This window comes from Coffea arabica, chromosome 4e (assembly GCF_036785885.1).
Source record: "Coffea arabica cultivar ET-39 chromosome 4e, Coffea Arabica ET-39 HiFi, whole genome shotgun sequence".
Lineage (NCBI taxonomy): Eukaryota > Viridiplantae > Streptophyta > Magnoliopsida > Gentianales > Rubiaceae > Coffea > Coffea arabica.
In genome coordinates this window covers 11,487,400-11,508,647 of record NC_092317.1, presented here as the reverse complement: position 1 = coordinate 11,508,647, position 21,248 = coordinate 11,487,400, and the positions used below count along the sequence as shown (strand labels likewise).

Here is a 21,248-nt window from a genome sequence, read left to right as displayed (position 1 = left end):
ATGAAAAATATTTAAATCGAATAAATTATCATAAGTAACTAGAATATATATTTACTATAAATAATTCATGGAAGTCTATAATTATTTATTTCTACAATTGTATTGTCATTTTCCTAGATAAAACACTTTTTTAATTAAAAATAATAATAATATCATTTCCTTAGGATGAAACTATCAAAGCATTGCATATCCGAAGGCATCATTGTCTTTTCATACCTAAAATATAACCCAAGTGTTTGGTTATTTATTTGCAGGGAATAATTTGTAGGTTTTCTAATTATAGAGGGCAATCTGGTACTTACTCCATATTACAAACAAATAATGCTACAAGACTGCTAGTGCACAAGTTCATTGGCAGAAGAGAGGGATGGATGTGTTAAATAATACGAGGAACCAAATAAGTATACATGAGAGCTGTAAATAAGAGATTTCGAATTTAAAACCTTTCTCCCCTCACACTAAACAAAAGTTCATTGGTAGAAGTGCTGCTGAGAATCTTTTACTTTTAGTTATTCAAGGTCAAAATTCATAAATCATGATAATCTTGATTATGATTTAGGTTATGATGATTCTCAAAAATAGCAAGTCAAAAATGATATACTTTATTTTTTGCATCATCATGATGTGTCTCTATTCTAGTGTATATTTTACATTTTTCTGATGGTAATCATTATCTTCATGTTTGTGCAAATCATGTGTCTTATATATGGTCCACCAAAAAATGTCCGCTTTGTACAATCCTTCATTTACTCTACCTGTATTGGTACTGCAATCATTATGTAGCGACCATTCATACAGATTCATCATTATATCAAGTAGTTGTCCAATTAAACTCCACTTCATTTTAGACTCAAGAATCAACAGTCAATGAGTTCCAATCTACAGTGGTAAACATTCTCCACTTGTCTTACTAATACGCCAAAACTTGCAGGACAAAATATAAGAAACAAGAATCTGAAAGTTTGAAATGTGGAGTTTTTGTTTTTTAACTAATGAATTATACTAGTATATTATACAGGATTGACGAGCATGCAAAAAGTGGAAATAAACATGCAAAGAACCATAATCTGAACCCTGCAAAAAGTTGAAAAGATGGAGAAAAAGGAAAACAAATAATGCCTTGAATTCTAGTTCTATCATCAGGTAAACAACCCCTAATGCCTGTTACTCTATTAAAATAAGGCCCTTTTGACCAGAATCCCTTGTGTCAATAACCTCCTCTGGTAGGGGCCTATTTTAACAAGCCCAGGCTGAAGGTTGTGTGTGTCAGAAACACAAGACCAAGACACACTAGAAACACAATCCCTGAGGAAGAGAGAGAGGAAAAAGAAGTATAGAAAATGTTGAGGAGTGAACCGGTTTAACTTTTCTGTTGGATGTTTTAGTTTGTACACATTTGAATTGTTTGTTGATGGGTATGTAATGCTGGTGGCCATTCGACAAACTTTTGGAATAAACCATGTTTCTGTTTTGTAAATTAGATCATAGACTATAGAGAGGACACACAAATGCATACAAACTCAAACCAAATTAACAGAAGAAACAACCACACAAGGACATTCAACAAGAAGCTGCAGTATGGCTTCTTCTTCCACTACAACATCTTACAGAAAACTTCCAATCATTTTCACATTTGTTGTTTTGTCAGTTCTTGTTTCCTTTAATACTGCTCCTGTCTCGTCCAAGCCTACTATCCATGCATCAGATTCCAGTCATAACGTTCTCTTATCCAACCAAACTTTCCGGCCGCGATCAGAATTGCATAGGTTGAGGAGGATTAGAAGTTATCTGAAGAAGATCAACAAGCCAGCAGTCAAGACAATTAAGGCATTCTTCTCTGACTTTTGTAGTTCTGTTTCTTACCAAATTTGATAAGTTTTGATGTCTCGTTAGGTTTGAGTCTACTGATTTAATGTTATTCTATAATTCCTGCAGAGCCCAGATGGTGATGTAATAGATTGTGTTCTATCTCATCTTCAACCAGCTTTTGATCACCCTCAGCTCAAAGGACAGAAGCCACTGGTACTCTTATAAGTTCAGATCAAAGCAGAACTCTTCAATTTTGTGTTTGTATAAAATCTCTGTCATTTGTGATTCCCTGAAAAATATTGATCAAGTAAATGCAGGAACCGCCAGAGAGGCCTAAAGGCCATGACTCCATTGATGCATTGACAGAGAGCTTTCAACTATGGACTGATTCTGGTGAAGCCTGTCCAGAAGGGACCATACCAATTAGAAGAACTACCGAGAAAGATGTCCTGAGAGCTAGCAAGCTGAGAAGATTTGGAAGAAAAATCAGAAATGTACGCCATGACACCATGAGCAGTGATCATGAGGTTAGTATGTGAAGTTTGTAGCATAATTCAGAGGAAAATACACAGAGAAGAAACCTTTATTTCCTAAGTGAATTAGATTCTATTTACTAAGGATAGGGAAGTGGGGGGACTAAAAAGCCTTAGTTAGTTGCTTTTATAAAACATGTCATTTATTCAGATAGATGTAGCTGAAGATGTGACTGTTCTATCCATAAGAGAAAAGATGGTTAGACATGAGGTAAACTGTCCTATTCCGCCCTCTTCTCTTTTGTGTATAGTTACAACCAAAGGGCTAGTGCTCTTTCAAATAAAATTACTAATTGGAGTGGCATGGTATAAGACCTTAGTTATATTTGCGGAAATTTCATTTTGAAAAAGTGAATATACCATGGTTGCTTCAGTCTGTAGTCTGAATTCCAAAGCCCCTAATACATCTTTTGCTCTCAGCTTTAGTCTAACTGTAGCATCAAAAGATCAACATAAAGGGGTCGAATAACAGTGCACAAATTCATGGTTATCTAGCATGAATTTGGTCATTGTGATGATACTTGTTTCTTTGCAATGTAGCATGCAGTTGCTTTTGTAAATGGAGATCAGTTTTATGGAGCTAAGGTCAGCATAAATGTATGGACACCTCGCGTCACAGACCCATATGAGTTCAGTTTGTCCCAAGTCTGGATCATTTCTGGCACTTTTGGAAATGATCTTAATACCATTGAAGCCGGTTGGCAGGTATGTACAAGTGGAAAAGTTTATCTTCTGTGTCTTTTGTTCTAAGGGGGAAACATGTTTCTTTTGTTCAATTTTTCCAGTATTAACAGGAAAGATGTTTCTTGTGAAACTAAACACCTTCTTAGAAGCATGGTCAAAACTTAATTTTGTTCCGCAAAAATGATAGTCATCTAGATTTTATTAGAAAAGTTTCCCAGCAGATAGGTTTTTATGATTGTATACTGCATTTTATGTTTGAGTCAATGTAGATTGAGCAAGACATTTAAGAATTTGCCAATTCACACTTTTCCAGGTTAGTCCAGAGTTATATGGAGATGGCAATCCGAGGTTCTTCACCTATTGGACGGTAACTATCAAAAGTTGAATTCTTCATATGCACTTATATTCATGTTTTAAGACATTGAAAGCTTACCGTTAATGACCTAATTTACAGACTGATGCATACCAAGCCACAGGATGCTACAATTTACTGTGTTCAGGATTTGTACAGACAAATAATAGAATTTCTATAGGGGCAGCAATCTCTCCAAGGTCATCTTACAGTAGCAGACAATTTGATATTGGTGTTATGATATGGAAGGTAAATGACAGACTCCCTAATACTTTTCTCCAGGTCTCTTTTCTTTTCTTTTCAACCTAAAGATATCTAACATTTTTTGGCTACTTCAGCAACACGAGTGATTTCTTTAAGCCGTACAATGTCATTTCCATCTGAACACATGAAACTAGGAAAAGAATGAGCCAACTAAGCACTTCCTGTTCAATTACTTAATGGTTAGCATTGATTATGATTTTTCTGTTAGAAGACAACAGGTTGACCAATGTTTTAGCAAGTCTACGATATGCGCGAAACATCCTCGATTACATTATTTTGTATTTGAAGTTGTCCAACTGTTCTTGACATTTAAATGTCAGATTCTCCTCTCTGTTAGGGGCATCTCTGAGTAAAAAAAATTCTCTTTCCCTTCCTTCTGAATTATTAAGTATATTTCTTGCTAGTAGACAACAACTGGCTTTTGAAGGTAATAGTAGAATACTCAGACTATCCTACATATTGAGTTGAATTATTGCCTGATAGGCCAGAAATAAGTAGAGCAAACGCGTGAATGCAGCTGGTGAATGCCCCTACTTATGGCATTTTTTCAAATTACATTTCCTTCCCATTGACTTACAAAAAATGTTAAAAGAGGAAGCAGTAATTTAAAATTGCATTCATGAAATTGGGAACTCATAAATTTTGATTTTGTAGGATCCTAAGCATGGACATTGGTGGCTCGAATTCGGTTCAGGATTGCTTGTGGGATACTGGCCATCATTTCTGTTCAGTCATCTACGAAGCCATGCCAGCATGGTTCAGTTTGGTGGAGAAATAGTAAACACCAGATCAACAGGATATCACACATCAACACAGATGGGAAGTGGCCATTTTGCAGATGAAGGATTTGGCAAAGCATCTTACTTCAGAAATTTGCAAGTTGTTGATTGGGATAACAGCTTAATTCCTCTATCTAATCTTCATCTCTTGGCTGATCATCCTACTTGTTATGATATAAAAGCAGGAAGAAACAATGTCTGGGGAAATTACTTCTACTATGGTGGCCCTGGAAGGAACTCAAGGTGTCCTTAAAAGGGCATAAAAGTGTAGGGTGGTCACATATTATTGGCCTAAAACTTTCCATTGGTCCCCAATTTCCCCTTTCCTTTAAATAGACATAGACCATTTCAAAATTCTTTTGAAAAGCATTCCATTTCACCCCCCCAACAAAAAGTTTTTACCCATTACTTTGTAGCAAGAAGATAAATAGGAGTATTGTGTGTAATTTACTTTCTACTTTTGTACCTTGTGGATATGGAAAGTTACGTGCATGCACAGAGAAGAAAGCTATGTATGGTATTAATGCAATTCTTTATCCTTCTCAAAGTTGATGTTCAGGCAAAATGACCAATATGCCATTGATTGTCCATCTTGAAAGCTGAAACAAGAACCTAGCCAATGGCACTGCAGTATTAGTCTTCCTTTGTGTATTAGATTAAGCAATTTGATTAAGACATGAAAATGAGTGGTTAACGTTCTATGAGCAGACTTGCATGTGCCAAGCATGGGGAAAACAAAAAAAAATGTAACATTTCTGTCACCAACCTCAGTTTATAATATAACATGAACCTTCCTTGTAAGACAAAATCACTTAAACAAGACTTGATAACAGCTCTCAAGCAAAGAAAAACAGTGAAAATGACAAACTAAATCTGAGTTAGGCCATCAAGACAGATTGTTTGTTTGCCAAAGACAGATTCTGCTTAGGCACATGCAACTAACAGCAAGTACTGATATAGATACATTTTACCTATATGAATTGGCTATATTTTTCTCAGATGGAATCATGGAATTGATAATCTCTAAAATAAAATAATAAGAGGGTATAAAACAATTTTAGACATAACAGTGATTTTCAAGTCAGCATATGTAGAGTGAGATGCTTTTACCTGAACTAAATGTCAAATACATTGGAATCTGAAGTCAACTAAATTTGTGTACACCCACCCTGACTTCTTAGGTTAGAAAAGAAGGAAACAAAATCTGAAAAACAGGAAGACAAATTAGCAAGACAAATTGAGAGTCGATTAATAGATTAATATCGATGAGGAGGCTGATATGCGCCCACCAACCAGCTAGCTGTGGAGATTAAGCAAGCCACATGAATTTGACCTACACAAAAGTGAAAACCAAGCAGCAAATTATAACTTAGATTCCATCTGCATCTGCTGTCATCCCTAAGCTAGCTGCACTGAGCAAGCAAATAAGTTTTGAATCTTTAACTTATGCATTAATTTGCAAGTCCTTTTGTCTGTGCACATTCTTTATGATAACCAGTTGAGTTTCGTAGACTATCAATATATTACTGGTGAAACCTCCTATACTCATTAATGCTTATTGGGAGACTACTATAACATTATAGAATCTTTGAAAAGCCAGAGATAGGAGGGAAGAAAGTTCAAAATGTTGAGGGAGAGTTGATTTGACTTTTTCTTTGATTGGTTTGTTGGGTAATATAAATGATTTGATAAACTTTCTAACAATCCAGGGTTGACTTCTTGCATTTGGATGGCTTCTTGAGCACTACAGCTATCTTGGTGGACAATCATTTTTTAGTAAACCATGATTCTGTCGTTCAGAATGTCATGGTGGCCAATACAAATGCGTGATATTTGTATTTAGGAGAAACACTAAGTTAAGAGAAGCAGAAATAGATATATACAGAACAAGCATGGCCTCTGCCAGATGTTACAAAACAGTCCGAATTATCTTCACTTTGGTTGTACTTATTGCTTCTTCTATTTCATCTGCCTTTTCTATGCCAAATGATATATTGGATTCCAGTGACAACCACCTGTTACGCAATCAAACTATCCATCTGAGTCAAAGGGTGCAGAAGTCAAAGAGAATTAGAAGGTATCTGAGGAGGATTAACAAACTCGCAATCAAGACAATTGAGGCAATTCTTTTTCATACCTTTCCAGTACTGTGGCTAGCTAAATTTGGCATCTTTTTAGTGGTTTTCAGGTTTACTAATTTCAATTTGCCTAACTTCTTTGACACAGAGTCCAGATGGTGATCTAATAGATTGTGTCCCATCTCATCTCCAACCGGCTTTTGATCATCCTCTGCTCAAAGGACTGAAGCCACTGGTAATTGTGTTCAGAATCAGATCATTTGCTCTATGTTTCTGCAGAAACTAGAGTCTAAGGAAACTATTTTGTTAAAAGTACATTTACACATACCTAGTAATGGGCTGATAAAATTAAAGCATATCCAGATTTAACCTGGCACTATGATGAAAGAAATTTGATGTCTTGAAAAAGTTTTGTTTGGACTGATTCTGGTATCGACAGAGCTTTCAACTGTAACTCCGCCGATATTTGGACAGAGACCAACCAACCATGGCTGGAGGAAGAGCATTCAACTGTGGACTGATTCTGGTGAATCGTGCCCGGATGGTACTGTACCTATCAGAAGAACTACAATGAAAGATGTCCTGAGAGCTGGTTCACTGCACAAATTCGGCCGAAAATCTTTCAGTAAACAGAATACTAAGATAAGCAGTAATGATCAACTGGTAAGTCTATGAAATGAAGTAAAATGGCACTCAAAAAAGCTTGGTTCAGTTAGTTTTTAAGAAACTAGTTAGGTCAGTTTCTCAGATTTATCAAGGCAATGATTTCTAAATCAATGCATAAGCGACTCGAAGTTTGGGGAAACTTATCTTATCTTCTTCCTATAATTACATCCAAATGTCTCTCTCTCTCTCTCCGAAAAATAGATCATGTCATTTTCTTATTCTCTCCTCAAAATAATTACATTTCTGGAACAATGCCAAACAAATGAGAAGTTTGAGAAGAGAATAAAAGTGAAATTCTTACCAAAGGAAAAAGTGATATTTAAGAACCTCATTGGACAATATGAATAAATCAAGTTGCAAATCAAATTGCTGTTAACATATTTTGGCTCTGTCTAAGCTTTTAAGTTTCCAATCGTAGCATCAAAAGTTCATAGATTCGGATTTTATACACCTGATCTTTTCTTTATTTGCAATGTAGAGACCTGTTGGCGATGTTACTGGAGATTGTTACTCTGGAGCACGGCTCTACATACATGTCTGGAAAGCTAATGAGACGGACCAATATGACTTCAGACTGTCACAAGTCTGGATGGCCTCTGGTAATAGTACTAGTAATGATCTTAATACCGTTGAAGCCGGCTGGCAGGTACGTAAACTAGACACAAGAGTCACTTTTTCTAAGTCTTCTAGGGTGGAAGAAGAAGAAGACATCTAAGGATCAGCCATTTTTAAATTCTCCAGGTTAATCCGAAATTATTTGGAGACAACTCCCCCAGATTCTTCACGTATTGGACGGTAAACCATCAAATATGCATCCTTAAGTTACGTCTGTATGTGCCAGACATAAAAGTTCTTGATTGCGGATCACTTTCAATCTACAGGCTGATTCATATGGAACCACAGGATGCTATAACCTCCTGTGTTCAGGCTTTGTACAAACTAATAATAGAATTTCTTTAGGGGCAGCAATCTCTCCAAGATTTTCCCAGAATGGCAGAGAACTTGATATCGGCATACCGATGATCATCGCAAAGGTAAGCTCAATGCTATCTTATGTAACCTTCAAGTTCAGATTCTTAGACTTTAATTGAAACATCCTGAGTTTTTGTCTTGCAAAATCAAACTAAATTCACATATTTACATTCGACACGTGAAACTAAGAAAAGTACAACCCTGTTATTATTTGCCTGCTCAAATTAGGTAAGAGTATGTCATAACATACAAATGGTTTTATATCATCCTCATTATAATATCTTTCTGGCTTTCCAACTATTCTTGATATAGTTAATTGATTGTCAGATTCTCCTCTCTGTCAGGGCATCAGGATTTTTATTAATTTATTTATTTTTCCTTTGTTGACAACAACTAAACATTTTTTTTTTTTTTTGGTTGACAACAACGAAACTTCTGTTACTAGTTCATAACAACTGGTTTTAAATGAAGCTTATACAAGTAGCTCTTGTCCCATTTCTTGAACTCCACTAAACCACACAACTTCCATCAAAGTAATGGATCACAAATAATTAAAGGCAAGTGGCAAGGGCAGTTAGCAAGTGGTAAGGGCAGTTAGCAAGTGCATGCCACCTTTAATATCTCCACAAAAAAAGAATATATTGGGTTACTAGTAAAATGCACGTGCTTCTGTTGGTTTTTTGGGGCATACACTAAAAAACAATACCTTAGTGTTGCAAAAAAAAAACTTATAAGAGACTTGTATTGAAAGTAGAAAATGAGTTTGTATTATTCATTCATCAACTTACTATTTATAGTGATTACATGAAATAAACTAGCAAAATATCAACTAACAATTATCCTAAAAATCTCAACAAAATGTAATCTTCCTCTACTAGCAATCTTAGGTAAAATATTTGTTAACAAACCAACATGATCTTTGGTTAACAAATATCCTTATTTTTCTAATAACTAAATTATTTTGATATCAAACTCAATCTGATAAAATCTGTTATATCCCCTCATAGTTTGGATTAAGGTATTAAAGTGATAGAAATGATCATCTGTAACGAAACCTAGGACAATATCGAAATTACCATTGTTTAAAAACTAAAATGACTGAAGTGACCAAAATATATAAACATAATATGCATCACACTCTAACCCCATATGATTTTATATTTTATCATATAACTCCCTTATGGTTTAATGCTTTATCATATAACCCCCTTATGGTTTTTAATATATATAAACATAACCCCCTTGTGGTTAATAAGTAATTTTCTACTTTACATGGGGATATTTTTGACATTTTACTTGACTCCGTGATGGATTGCAAATTCCGTTACTTTGACGCTTTAATCCAAACTATGAGGGGGTTATATATAGTTTTTGAAACCATAGGAGAATTATATAAGGAAACACTAAACTATAGGGTGGAAAAGTGTAATTTGCCCTTAGTATATGATGTTGAACTTAATCAAAATTAATGTCATTGTAGGCAAGAAAAATCAAATGTCAAAGAATCTATTGATGTTTAAAGTTGAATTGGTCCTATGTTTTAGTTCTTAGAGTGAATAAAAAGAAAAAGACAGGAATACATTGTCACGTGAAAAACCATGGCTATGGCTTTATAAAGAGATACAATTGATTAAGTTGAAAGATATATATCACACCATCAAATTTTAAATTCTAAGCAAAAAGATTGAACAAAATTCTACAAACTCTTACATGACTAATAGCAAAATTGGTAAAAATAGTGAAGAGTTGTATGGTGTATAAGCTTTGTAGACTTTCTTTTTTCATCCATTCTTTAGTTTGTTGTCTACTTTAGTGTGCAACACATGAAGTGATCTCCTTCTCACTAATTTATTCTTTAATTTTTTTTATTTCAATTGCATTCCTTTTTATACTTATCAACAATTTACTTTAGTTTTTTTCTCTCTTTATGGCAATAAATGTTGGAATTTTTTTTTTTGGAAATTTACATTTTCTATCATCCATGCATAATTTTTCATATTTTAGTTACCATGACTTTCCATTTTTTTAATTATTTTATTAACTAACTATTGGTTTAAGCCTCACTCTTAAGATACTAAAGTAGATCTTAGGCAATGCCATTTGATAACTGAGATAGTAATGACATTCTAATATTTTATAATTTAATCACTTAGTACTCATAAAACCAATCTAATTTAATAAAGATATTTTTTCTACATGAAAGAGGTTATAAATAAAAGAAATTCACATTCGTTATACATATTTGATTGGTTTGGCATATACTATACATGCTGAAGATTTATAATTATTGGCTTTACCTTATTATAGAAGATATTACCAAAATTGTATCAACTATACAATTAAACACATTTATTTAAATTCATGGGTAAAATACACGGAACCCCCCTATGGTTTCGCGAAAAGACACATTACCCCCCTATCGTTTAGAAACATACACATAAACACCCTAAACTTCATAACTAAAGTGGAAATAGACCTATAACCGGCTGAACGACCTACTGATGATGGGTATGCGAGATTCTTTTGAAAAGATCTTGAGTTTCATTCCCAAGTTACCCTTCAGTTGCTATATTGAAGTGACATATCAGGGGAGAAGAGATTTCAAGCTATCAAAGAGTGAAAGGAAAAAGGGAGAAGATCTACGGAGAAGTTTTCACCTTTCGGACCTAAATAATAAGCCCTCATCGCTAAAAGGTTTGGATGCCTGATCTTCCCCAGTATATTAACCTCAGTTTCAAATTCCCTTTGTCCTTTTGTAATCTTCTCTCTCAATCTCTTCACTGCAGCAACACTGCATCCTCCAATGCTGCCTTATATACTGTTCCATAAGTGCTCTTACCCATGATCTCTGCTGTGGCACACAACAGATCGTCTGCTGTAAAAACCATGGGTCCATCAAAGTGGACAATCTTTCCTCCTGCTTCTCCAGCTGCTTCAACTTCACCTGCAGTTGGAGGAGTGCCTTTTTCTCCGGAGATGAGGAGAGCCCCAGCTGCGATGAGAATAATGTCTTTAGTGCTCAGTCTATGATGTTTCTTTGCTGGAGATTCTGGTGGAGTTGATGGGCCCAGAGAGGGTGGTATTGGACATTGGGTTAATGCACTGTATCCGCATAGCTCAAGATTGCCCACGAAGGCGCTTGCATTGAACTTTTGAGCAAGCTTAGTTGGAACAGGACCGGACAGATTGTTGTAAGACACATTAAAGGAACTAAGATTAGGTAAATCACCTATAGATGCTGGAATCTCTCCACTAAACTTGTTTTGAGATAAATCAACTTGTGTCAGGAAAGAAATGTTCCCAACTGTTGCTGGAATAGGACCAGCAAATTGGTTATTTCTCAAGTTGAGAACAGATAGTTTCTGTAGTTTGTTTACAGCTGCAGGAATTTGGTGGTCAAGATGGTAGCTTTCCAAGTTCAAAACTACAAGGTTTGATAAATTGGAAAGAGCGGCAGGTAAGCTCCCATTGAGTGCATTATATGAGAAATCAAGTGTTCTAAGCCTAGATAGTCTTCCAATTTCATTGGGTATCAATCCAGCCATGTTGTTATGACTGAGTGAAATCTCTTGGAGCTCACTTAAGTTGCCAAGAGAAGCTGGAATTGTCCCAGAAAATGAATTGTGACCAAGTGTTAGGGACTGAAGTTGATAGAGGGCCTTCACATTTCCACCCCAAGAGTCAGGAATGGAACCAGAGAGATTGTTGTGCTCTAGAGCAAGAAAAATCAGCGATTGCGATTGAGTAAGGCTGGTGGGAATTGAACCAGACAAAGAGTTGTAGCTAAAATTAAGCCTAAAGAGCCTGGTTGAATTGGCAAGAGTAGCCGGAATAGTTCCAGAGAGGGAGTTGTTACAGAAATCTAGTGATTGAAGAAGGGGACTCAAACCAAGTGTAGGTGGGATTGAACCAGAAAATCGATTATTGAATAATTGAACACCTCTGAGGTTAGGCAAAAGCCCCAACGAGGAAGGAATTGCACCACCAATTGCATTATTGTGGAGGCTAAGCTTTCTGAGAGCTTGAAGCTGCCCAATTTTTTCAGTTACTCGACCACCTAGACCTTTCCAGGGAAGCTGGATTACAATTACTAGTCGCCGAGCACATTTAATCCCGGCCAAGCCACCCGAACAAGCTCCAATACCACTGTTGTTCCAGCTTCTCAGGAACCCTTTAGGATCAACCAATTCATGTCCGAAAGGCAGCCACGCTGTTTTCAACTCAGATTCATGATATTTCAGCAACAATTTAGTATACAAATCCCTTGTTTTAGGGTTTTTTTTTCTTACACAGGATGAACGAGAGAGAGTGAACGAGAGAGAGTCAGTTCTTGATTCTCTCTCCCTCTCTATTATAAATGAGGGTATTTTGGGTATTCGACCTGCAGCTGGTAACTCAGCCGGTTAAGAAGTCAATTTCCACTTTAGTTATGAAGTTTAGGGTGTTTATGTGTATGTTTCTAAACGATAGGGGGATAATGTGTCTTTTCGCGAAACCATAGGGGAGTTCCGTGTATTTTACCCTAAATTCATAGATATTTTAATTTGAATCTTTAGAAATCTTTTTTTTTTTCAGTTACATTTTGACTATATATGTTTTGAGATTTTCTTCAAATTTTAGTTTGGAAGAAGTTCAAATCCTTTCTACTTTTTATTTTTGTGATACAAAATATGGAAAGTGTCTAATAGAAAAATGTTTTTACAAAGTTAATTTTATTTATCCATGTAGCCCTTTTTTTTTATTCTGAATAGTTTCTGATTGACATTTGTGATTTTAGTCAAAATACGATTACATTATATAGTAATAGATATGGTCTATATTTACACGTCTGTATCTCTTAAAAAAGGTGGATACCCATGGTGGTACCCGTAATTTATGTAAAAGAAGTTCCCAATTAATAAACTCATATGTAACAAGCTTGTTAGCCCCGATGCAACCAAATACAACCAAAATACTCAACCAGACAAGTAGTCAAGTAAATACGATGACAAAGAATATAAGCAATTTTAAAGCACGAAAATAGAGTAACAATAAAGTAAAAGAAATTCAAACCAATCAAACTCCCAAGCTTCTTCCAAACTTGGAGTTGAATCCATCAAATAGTTTCTTCAATTGATGGTAGTGCTAACCAACTTGTACAAGTGAAGGCTCACTCCTTCCTCACCCCAAACATACTTTGGTTGAGCAAAGGAATTTTACTACTCTCCAAGTAAACCCTCAACTAGCTACAATTGAAAGCTTACCCACTCAATTAAGAACTACTTTATACAAGTGAGGCAACCTTTATCAAGCTTTTACCACTCCAAGTGATAGGTTCACCTTCACCAAGGTTTTACTCCTCCTAGAGAGTAACCTTCACTTGAGCAACCTCACAACCCAACTTTCCCAACCCCTTATACAACCAACAAAGAATATTTCTATTCAAAGATCTCACTTGTAAGCTTGTATTTAGTGTTGGCAAAAGTCTGTGTCTTCTTGTGTTTTGGGGTATTTATAGAAGGTGAGAAATGGCTCCAAAAGGTTCTCCAACGGTCAAATATTAAATGCTGTCGAAACTAGCCGTTGGCCTGTCGGACGTCCGAACCATTTGCTCTGCGTCCGAACCATGCGTCTGAACCACCTATCGGACGTCCGAACCATTTGTTCTGCGTCCGAACCCTGCGTCCGATAGAAGTCAGAATGTTCAACTTTCATTCTTTTTGTGTTGGACGGCCGAAGCAATGAATGAGCGTCTGATCCAAGCGTCCGAAGAGTATCGTCGTCTGTCGGACGTCCGATCCTCTATTGAGCGTCCGATCCTCTACGTCCGAACCTTCATATTTCTTAACTTCTCTTTGATTCAAATCTTTTCGATTCTCTTTTGGATCAATGACCTGTTCTAACAAATTTCTCACATAAAAACATTAGTCCAAATCTACATTTTGGTTTGTTAATCATCAAAACCAAGGATTGATCAACCAAGGTCAACAATCTCCCCATTTTTGATGATGACAAACAAAATGAAGATTTCTTTGATCAAATAAGTTCAAATAAAACTCCCCCTTAGAAAATGCCAACATACAAAGAAATTTCAATAAATCCTACTCCCCCTTTTGGCATCAATCAAAAAGCAAACTCCTCCTTTATTTTTCAAATCAAGACCATATTGAATGTCAAAACTTTCAAATGTACTTTCAACCATTTAGCACTTTTTGGATTAAATCTTCATGATGTACCTAAGTATGAGAAATTTCATTTGGTATTTTTTCTTTATAGGGTCCTTGGGAGTTAGTACAACATGATCTAGCAATCCACATGGATTTCATACCTTTTCTCATATTTTTCTTTACATAGCAATCATTTTGCATATGTCCAAATTGGCAACAAAAGTGACACATGATAGAAGTATTTTGCACATAAGTGGATTTAATGCAACTAATTTTCTTACTTCTTATCATAGCAAACTTATTTGTGCCTTGAAAAGATTTGCTTTCTTTTGTTTGAGAAAACTTTTGTTTTTCATTTTGGAGAAACTCGTTCAAATCATTAATTCTTTTCTTTAACAAATTTTGTTCCTCCAACATTTTTTCATAAAACTTTGTTTTCTCTTCCAACTTCCTTTTCAAATTATTTTTACAATCAAAAACACCTTTTTGATTTTTTAAATCATCATTTTCCATTCTCAAACATTTGTTTTCTTGAAAAAGTTTGAAGTTTTCTTCCAACAAATCATTTATTTTTGTTTTCAAATCTTTATTTTTAGCATAAGATTCTCTCAAACTTTTATGTATTTTAATCATAAGAATTTGCACATCATCATCTTCATTATCTTCATCACTAGAAGAGTGATAAGAATTTACCTCATCTTCTCCAAAGGCCATTAGTGCCATTTGGGCCAACTCTTCTTTTTCTCTTTTTGAATTGCATTCATCTCATGTAATTTTGCAATCTCCTCTTGAACTTCTCTTGTTGAAGATCTTCTTGAAACTTTTGATGTGAGGAGTTATATCATTGTCCACTTCCATGTTTTCATTACCCATGAAGGATGGGTTATCCCCCACTTGAGATGCTTTAAAAACTATGCCTCTCTTATACATTCTTGCATTTTCTTCCTCTTGCACTTTGAATTTCAGCTTTAATTCATAAGAGGTTAGGGAATTCACAAGAGATTCAATGGACATAGAATTTAAATCATTTGCCTCTTCTATAGCATTTATTTTGTTTTCCCATTCTTTTGACAAGACATTCAAAATCTTTCTATTTTTCTCACCCAAAAAATATTCTTTTCCAAGCAATTTAAGATCTTGAATAATGTCACAAAATCTACTACACATCTTATCAACATTTTCAAGAGGATGCATTTTGAAAAATTCATATTGAGAAACAAGCAAAGATTTCTTTTGTTCTTTAATATCTTGGTTACCTTCATGAAATTCACCCAATTTATCCCAAATATCTTTAGCTGATTTACAACCTTTAATTCTACTAGATTCATTTACATCTAATGCATTGCACAATATATACATGGTCTTGGCATTCAAAGAAAGGTATCTCTTGTCTTTTTCATTCAATTCTTGTCTAGTCTTTAATCTACTCAAATTAGTGGTAGAGTCAACTATTCTAGCTTCATAAGGACCATCTTCTACCACATACCATAATTCAATATAAACGGATTGTAAGAAAATCATCATTCTTTGTTTCCACATGCTAAAATGAGAACCATTAAACATAGGTGGTCTATCAATAGATTGCCCTTCTAAAAAAGAAACATTTATGGTTGCCATGATCTTTACTCTAAGCGGTTAAGCTTAATCTCTAGGAGACCAAACTCTGATGCCAATTGTTAGCCCCGATGCAACCAAATACAACCAAAATACTCAACCAGACAAGTAGTCAAGTAAATACGATGACAAAAAATATAAGCAATTTTAAAGCACAAAAATAGAGTAACAATAAAGTAAAAGAAATTCAAACCAATCAAACTCCCAAGTTTCTTCCAAACTTGGAGTTGAATCCACCAAATAGTTTCTTCAATTGATGGTAGTGCTAACCAACTTGTACAAGTGAAGGCTCACTCCTTCCTCACCCCAAACATACTTTGGTTGAGCAAAGGAATTTTACTACTCTCCAAGTAAACCCTCAACTAGCTACAATTGAAAGTTTACCCACTCAATTAAGAACTACTTTATACAAGTGAGGCAACCTTTATCAAACTTTTACCACTCCAAGTGATAGGTTCACCTTCACCAAGGTTTTACTCCTCCTAGAGAGTAACCTTCACTTGAGCAACCTCACAACCCAACTTTCCCAACCCCTTATACAACCAACAAAGAATATTTCTACTCAAAGATCTCACTTGTAAGCTTGTATTTAGTGTTGGCAAAAGTCTGTGTTTTCTTGTGTTTTGGGGTATTTATAGAAGGTGAGAAATGGCTCCAAAAGGCTCTCCAACGGTCAAATATTAAATGCTGTCGAAACTAGCCGTTGGCCTGTCGAACGTCCGAACCATTTGCTCTGCGTCCGAACCATGCGTCCGAACCACCTATCGGACGTCCGAACCATTTGTTCTGCGTCCGAACCCTGCGTCCGATAGAAGTCAGAATGTTCAACTTTCATTCTTTTTGTGTTGGACGGCCGAAGCAATGAATAAGCGTCCGATCCAAGCGTCCGATCCAAGCGTCCGAAGAGTATCGTCGTCTGTCGGACGTCCGATCCTCTATCGAGCGTCCGATTCTCTACGTCCGAACCTTCATATTTCTTAACTTCTCTTTGATTCAAATCTTTTCGATTCTCTTTTGGATCAATGACCTGTTCTAACAAATTTCTCACATAAAAAAATTAGTCCAAATCTACATTTTGGTTTGTTAATCATCAAAACCAAGGACTGATCAACCAAGGTCAACAAAGCTTGAACTAATCATGTCACAAGTCATTTTATTCAAATGTCAAATATCTATTTTTTTTTTTTTTTGCATATTTGATAGAGTAGTAATCATGTTTGGATTGGTATTGTTTTGTAAAATATTATTTGCTTGTGTTACAAACACATTTTTTTATTCTCCTTTTATCTTTTTAATCACTATTTTTTTAAAAGGAAAATCTCATATATATCACCAAAGATGGAACTAGGGGATGTGGGAAGAGCCTCCTTCAAGTCTATTAAAATTTAAGTTTCCTCCCTTATGAGATTAAAAATTTTTCAAAATCACTCTTTATAAATTGAAGGGTAAATTACTTATGATCCCTTGTAGTTTTACAAAATGATAGACCCTCCTAAGGCTTTAAAATAGCCAAATAACTCCCTTGTAGTTTTATGTAAAGTGAAAAATGGAAGGAATGCACAATCAGTTTAAACATTTATACCAAACGTGCTTTAATATCCCTGTAACCCCCTTATGATTTGTATAAATATCCATTTTACCTCCTGTGATTTTTGCATTTATCTACGTAATCTCTCTATACTTTTATATAAGGTGGTTAAGCCGTCGATTAATTTAGTATTTAAGTAAGGACACTATTGATAATTCAACTAATGACATTAGATAACTATTTTCCATCAAACTTCCACTTCATATAAAACCATAGGGAGTGAAGTGGACATTTTGAAGCGTTGGGGGATCATGTAGTAACAGATGAAACCACAGGGGGTTATATGTAAATGATTCTAAATTTCAAATCTCACCCCTACAAAAACTCAAAAATATTTTAGGTTATACATTTAAGTTTAGGTATATTAAAGCTTAAACCCTCAAGATATATTTTTTAGTTCCATCTATGTATGTCACGTTATAATAGTACTACATTAGTCAAGTAATATTTCAAATAATTTCCTGTCCAAACACACTGTCTTTATACGACTCAAGTTTCATTTTTGTAGGATGCTAAGCATGGGCATTGGTGGCTCGAAATCGGGCCAGGGATAGTTGTTGGATATTGGCCATCACTTCTGTTTAGTCGTCTACATAGCCATGCAAACATGGTTCAGTTTGGGGGAATAATGGTTAAAGCCAGATCAATGGGACTGAATGCACCAGCTCAAATTACAGCAGGTGATATTTCAGTAGGAGGAGTTGGCAAAGCAACGAACACTCAAGACTTGGAAGCTGCTGAAGCCCTTGATAAATTAGTGCCTTTATGTAGTGTAGGAATCTTTGCAAGACAGCATATGTAGGATATTTCAGTGTAGTGTAGGAATCATGTGTAGGATATTTCAGTAGGAGGAGTTGGCAAAGCAACGAACACTCAAGACTTGGAAGCTGCTGAAGCCCTTGATAAATTAGTGCCTTTATGTAGTGTAGGAATCTTTGCAAGACAGCATTTCGCGGTGTCTAACATGGTCGAATAATGGCTTCACATGATTGTGACTGGCTTGTCTTCATATTTGGTATGTTTTGTATCATTCAGCAGACTATATTGTGGATTCACGGACATCTATCTATCCATCCATCCATTCAGTCCCTTCCCAATAAAATTCCGTTTTGATCCCTGTTCCTCTTCCATGATGTAAACTTTCTGTGCTTTTGTGATTTACGCAAATACTAAGTTTTAAAGTTAGTTTTATTCTTCTAGCAAGGGAGGGGATAAGGGAAAATGAGCCAAGAATCTCTAATTTCTGAAATCTCAATTTTATCTTCTACATCAAGGCCTCCTTAGCCACGCAAATACTAATAATTCATCTATTTATACTGAAAAAAAAGGACGTGGTTTTTGTATACATTTTTTTTATTGGCATTGTAGTACTAGTTGCTTTTGTATACATTTCATTGGTAGTGTAGTATTAGCCGCTATAGTGTTTCATTGTTGTTGGGTGTAGCTTTGGATATTTGGGGTGATTTTGCACAAGGGATTGGTGGCAGCAACCTGTTACTGTTGATAATATGAGTGCCTTGATTAGGGCTGCAAACGAACTGCGGCTCGCGAGCGGCTCGAGTCAAGCTCGACTCGAGCTCGAGCTGGCTCGAGTCAAATTTGACCTCGAACTCGAGGTCAAGATATTAAGCCCGGCTCACGAGCTCGAGTATATATATATATATATATATATATATATATATATATATATATATATATATATATATATATATATATATATATATATATATATATATATTAAGTATATATATTTTTTAATTTTAAGTATATATATATTTTTTTATTTTTTTATTTTAATAGTAAAATTACATATATATCCTTAATCTTTTATTATTAATTAAGAAAAAAAATTATATTATTTATTTTTTTAAAAAATAAAATAAATTTTTTTTTTCGAGCTCGAGCTCGAGCTTTAAATTGTCGGCTCGTCGAGCTCGAGCTCGAGTTCGAGTTCACTAAAATTAAGTCAAGACTCGACTCGATTAGGCTAAAACTCGAGTCGGCTCGACTCGTTTGCAGCCCTATGCGTGATCTTGGCGTGGTGGTCAAGTCTTTTTGGTTTTTCTTCTTTCGACAATTTTTTTTTCAAGTTTTTAACACCTTCCGGTGGCAATCATCTAGCATTATTTGAAAAAAGGGCAAATTACACTTTACCCATCTGCGGTATAACTAATTTACACATAACCCTCCCACTAGTTTTAAAAGTTATATATAACCCCCTCATAATTTGGATTAAAGTATTAAAGTGATGGAAATGATCACCTGTAATGGAACCTATGAAAATATCGAAATTACCTTTGTTTAAAAACTAAAATAACCAAAATATATATAAATAATATGCATGATATTCTAACCCTATATGATTTTATATTTTACCATATAACCCCCTCATGCTTTAGTGATTTATCATATAACTCTCTTATGATTTTTAATATATATACATAATCCCCTGTGGTTAATAAATAATTTTTAACTTTATATAGGAGTATTTTTGATATTATAGTTGACTCCGTTATGGATTGTAAGTTCCATCACTTTGACACTTTAATCTAAAGCATGAGGGGTTATGTATAGCTTTTGAAACCATAAGGGGTTATGCAATAAAACACTAAACCACATGGGGTAAATTGTAATTAGCCCTTGAAAAAATAGTAATAAATGTTCTATTTATATGCATGTTCATATGATTGGTGTAAACTGTAACCTTCTTGTGAACTTTGGAGATGCAACAATCCTGCATCAAATGCCATATACAGTGCCTTTGTATAGTGGTATCAAATAATATTTTAATAGATAAAAAATGAAGTAGTTTCCTACCATAATATAATCTATTCCTGAACTCAAATTGTTAGAACAAATTTCAAATACTTCAAATATGACTTCTATTACTGAGACAGGTAGAAGAAAACGAAGGTAGATAAGCAAAGACACGAGATCCCAACTTTTTGGAGGACTTCGTATTTTTCAACGTTTTCTAGTTGTATGGTCTTGTCCACCTAGCATTAGAATTCAATTCTTATACAATTTCTTATTTGTGGTAAGGAAGCTTTCTCAATATCCTTCAAGCAGATGACATAAGCCGCCAGAGGACAAGCAAGCTACCTTTATTTATCCACCTTCTCCGGCAGGGAAGAGAATGAAAATGGACCGTGGAAGGCGTGGAGGGAGCGAACAATTCTATCATTTTGCATTTTCTCCGGCGGATCCATCTTGTTGGGGATAATATAGGAGAAAATGACTAAAAGTTACAAAGCAAGTGAGACAAAAAGACTTCAAATCGTGACTCAAAATCACTTTTCTTTAGACTTTATTTATCAAAAATTTTGTATTCAAAGGTTTTGGACAAATATCCTTTAAAATAATTTGAAGGGTATTTTGTCTTAACTCTTGCACAAAGTTAGACAAACTTACTTAAACTATGTTGTGTTTTTGCAGAGAATTCTAGTAGTAGGAAATTGATCTTCTGCAGCAAACCATCCCTACCAGACATTTATGTAGTTGAGATTGAAATGACCAAGAGTTGCAACCTTTCACCGCTGATTTGTGTATTTGTATTGGTCAAAATGTTCCTCAATATCAATGCAAGCGTTCACATAATTTTTGCATGTTTAAACACTATTTAGATAGTAGTTAACTATCAAAAATATGAAAATGTGTCAAGTAGACTTGAACAACTTCTGAGTATTGTAGGAACCAAACAGTGATGGATCTTATGTCAGATCCTAAGATGCCCCGTCTTGCAACTGATCAAATTTTGAAAATA

General features: G+C 35.0%; 2 protein-coding genes and 1 pseudogene across 2 annotated transcripts; 2 read left to right on the top strand and 1 right to left on the bottom strand.

Moving 5' to 3' along the window:
• Positions 1–1,186: 1,186 nt before the first annotated feature.
• On the top strand, positions 1,187–4,968 carry LOC113742638 (protein neprosin-like). Its single transcript, XM_027270519.2, has 7 exons — positions 1,187–1,827; positions 1,936–2,022; positions 2,127–2,336; positions 2,883–3,047; positions 3,340–3,393; positions 3,481–3,627; positions 4,297–4,968. Exons 1-7 carry the CDS (start codon positions 1,579–1,581, stop codon positions 4,672–4,674), a joined length of 1,290 nt encoding a protein of 429 aa, XP_027126320.1. The 5' UTR covers positions 1,187–1,578; the 3' UTR covers positions 4,675–4,968.
• A 1,345-nt stretch (positions 4,969–6,313) lies between these two features.
• Positions 6,314–18,515, top strand: LOC113741983 (protein neprosin-like). Its single transcript, XM_072046460.1, has 7 exons — positions 6,314–6,541; positions 6,600–6,734; positions 6,974–7,162; positions 7,644–7,811; positions 7,907–7,960; positions 8,047–8,199; positions 17,994–18,515. Exons 1-7 carry the CDS (start codon positions 6,314–6,316, stop codon positions 18,285–18,287), a joined length of 1,221 nt encoding a protein of 406 aa, XP_071902561.1. The 3' UTR covers positions 18,288–18,515.
• On the bottom strand, positions 10,739–12,995 carry LOC113741685 (probable leucine-rich repeat receptor-like protein kinase IMK3; annotated as a pseudogene).
• Positions 18,516–21,248: the final 2,733 nt, after the last annotated feature.

Excerpts from the sequence above, each read along its gene's own strand:
- LOC113742638 (XM_027270519.2), top strand. The coding sequence starts at position 1,579 with ATGGCTTCTTCTTCCACTACAACATCTTACAGAAAACTTCCAATCATT. Across the intron at positions 2,023-2,126 it reads TCAAAGGACAGAAGCCACTG|GAACCGCCAGAGAGGCCTAA; the intron begins GTACTCTTATAA and ends AAGTAAATGCAG. Across the intron at positions 3,048-3,339 it reads CCATTGAAGCCGGTTGGCAG|GTTAGTCCAGAGTTATATGG; the intron begins GTATGTACAAGT and ends ACACTTTTCCAG.
- LOC113741983 (XM_072046460.1), top strand. The coding sequence starts at position 6,314 with ATGGCCTCTGCCAGATGTTACAAAACAGTCCGAATTATCTTCACTTTG. Across the intron at positions 6,542-6,599 it reads TCGCAATCAAGACAATTGAG|TGGTTTTCAGGTTTACTAAT; the intron begins GCAATTCTTTTT and ends GCATCTTTTTAG. Across the intron at positions 7,961-8,046 it reads GATTCTTCACGTATTGGACG|GCTGATTCATATGGAACCAC; the intron begins GTAAACCATCAA and ends TTCAATCTACAG.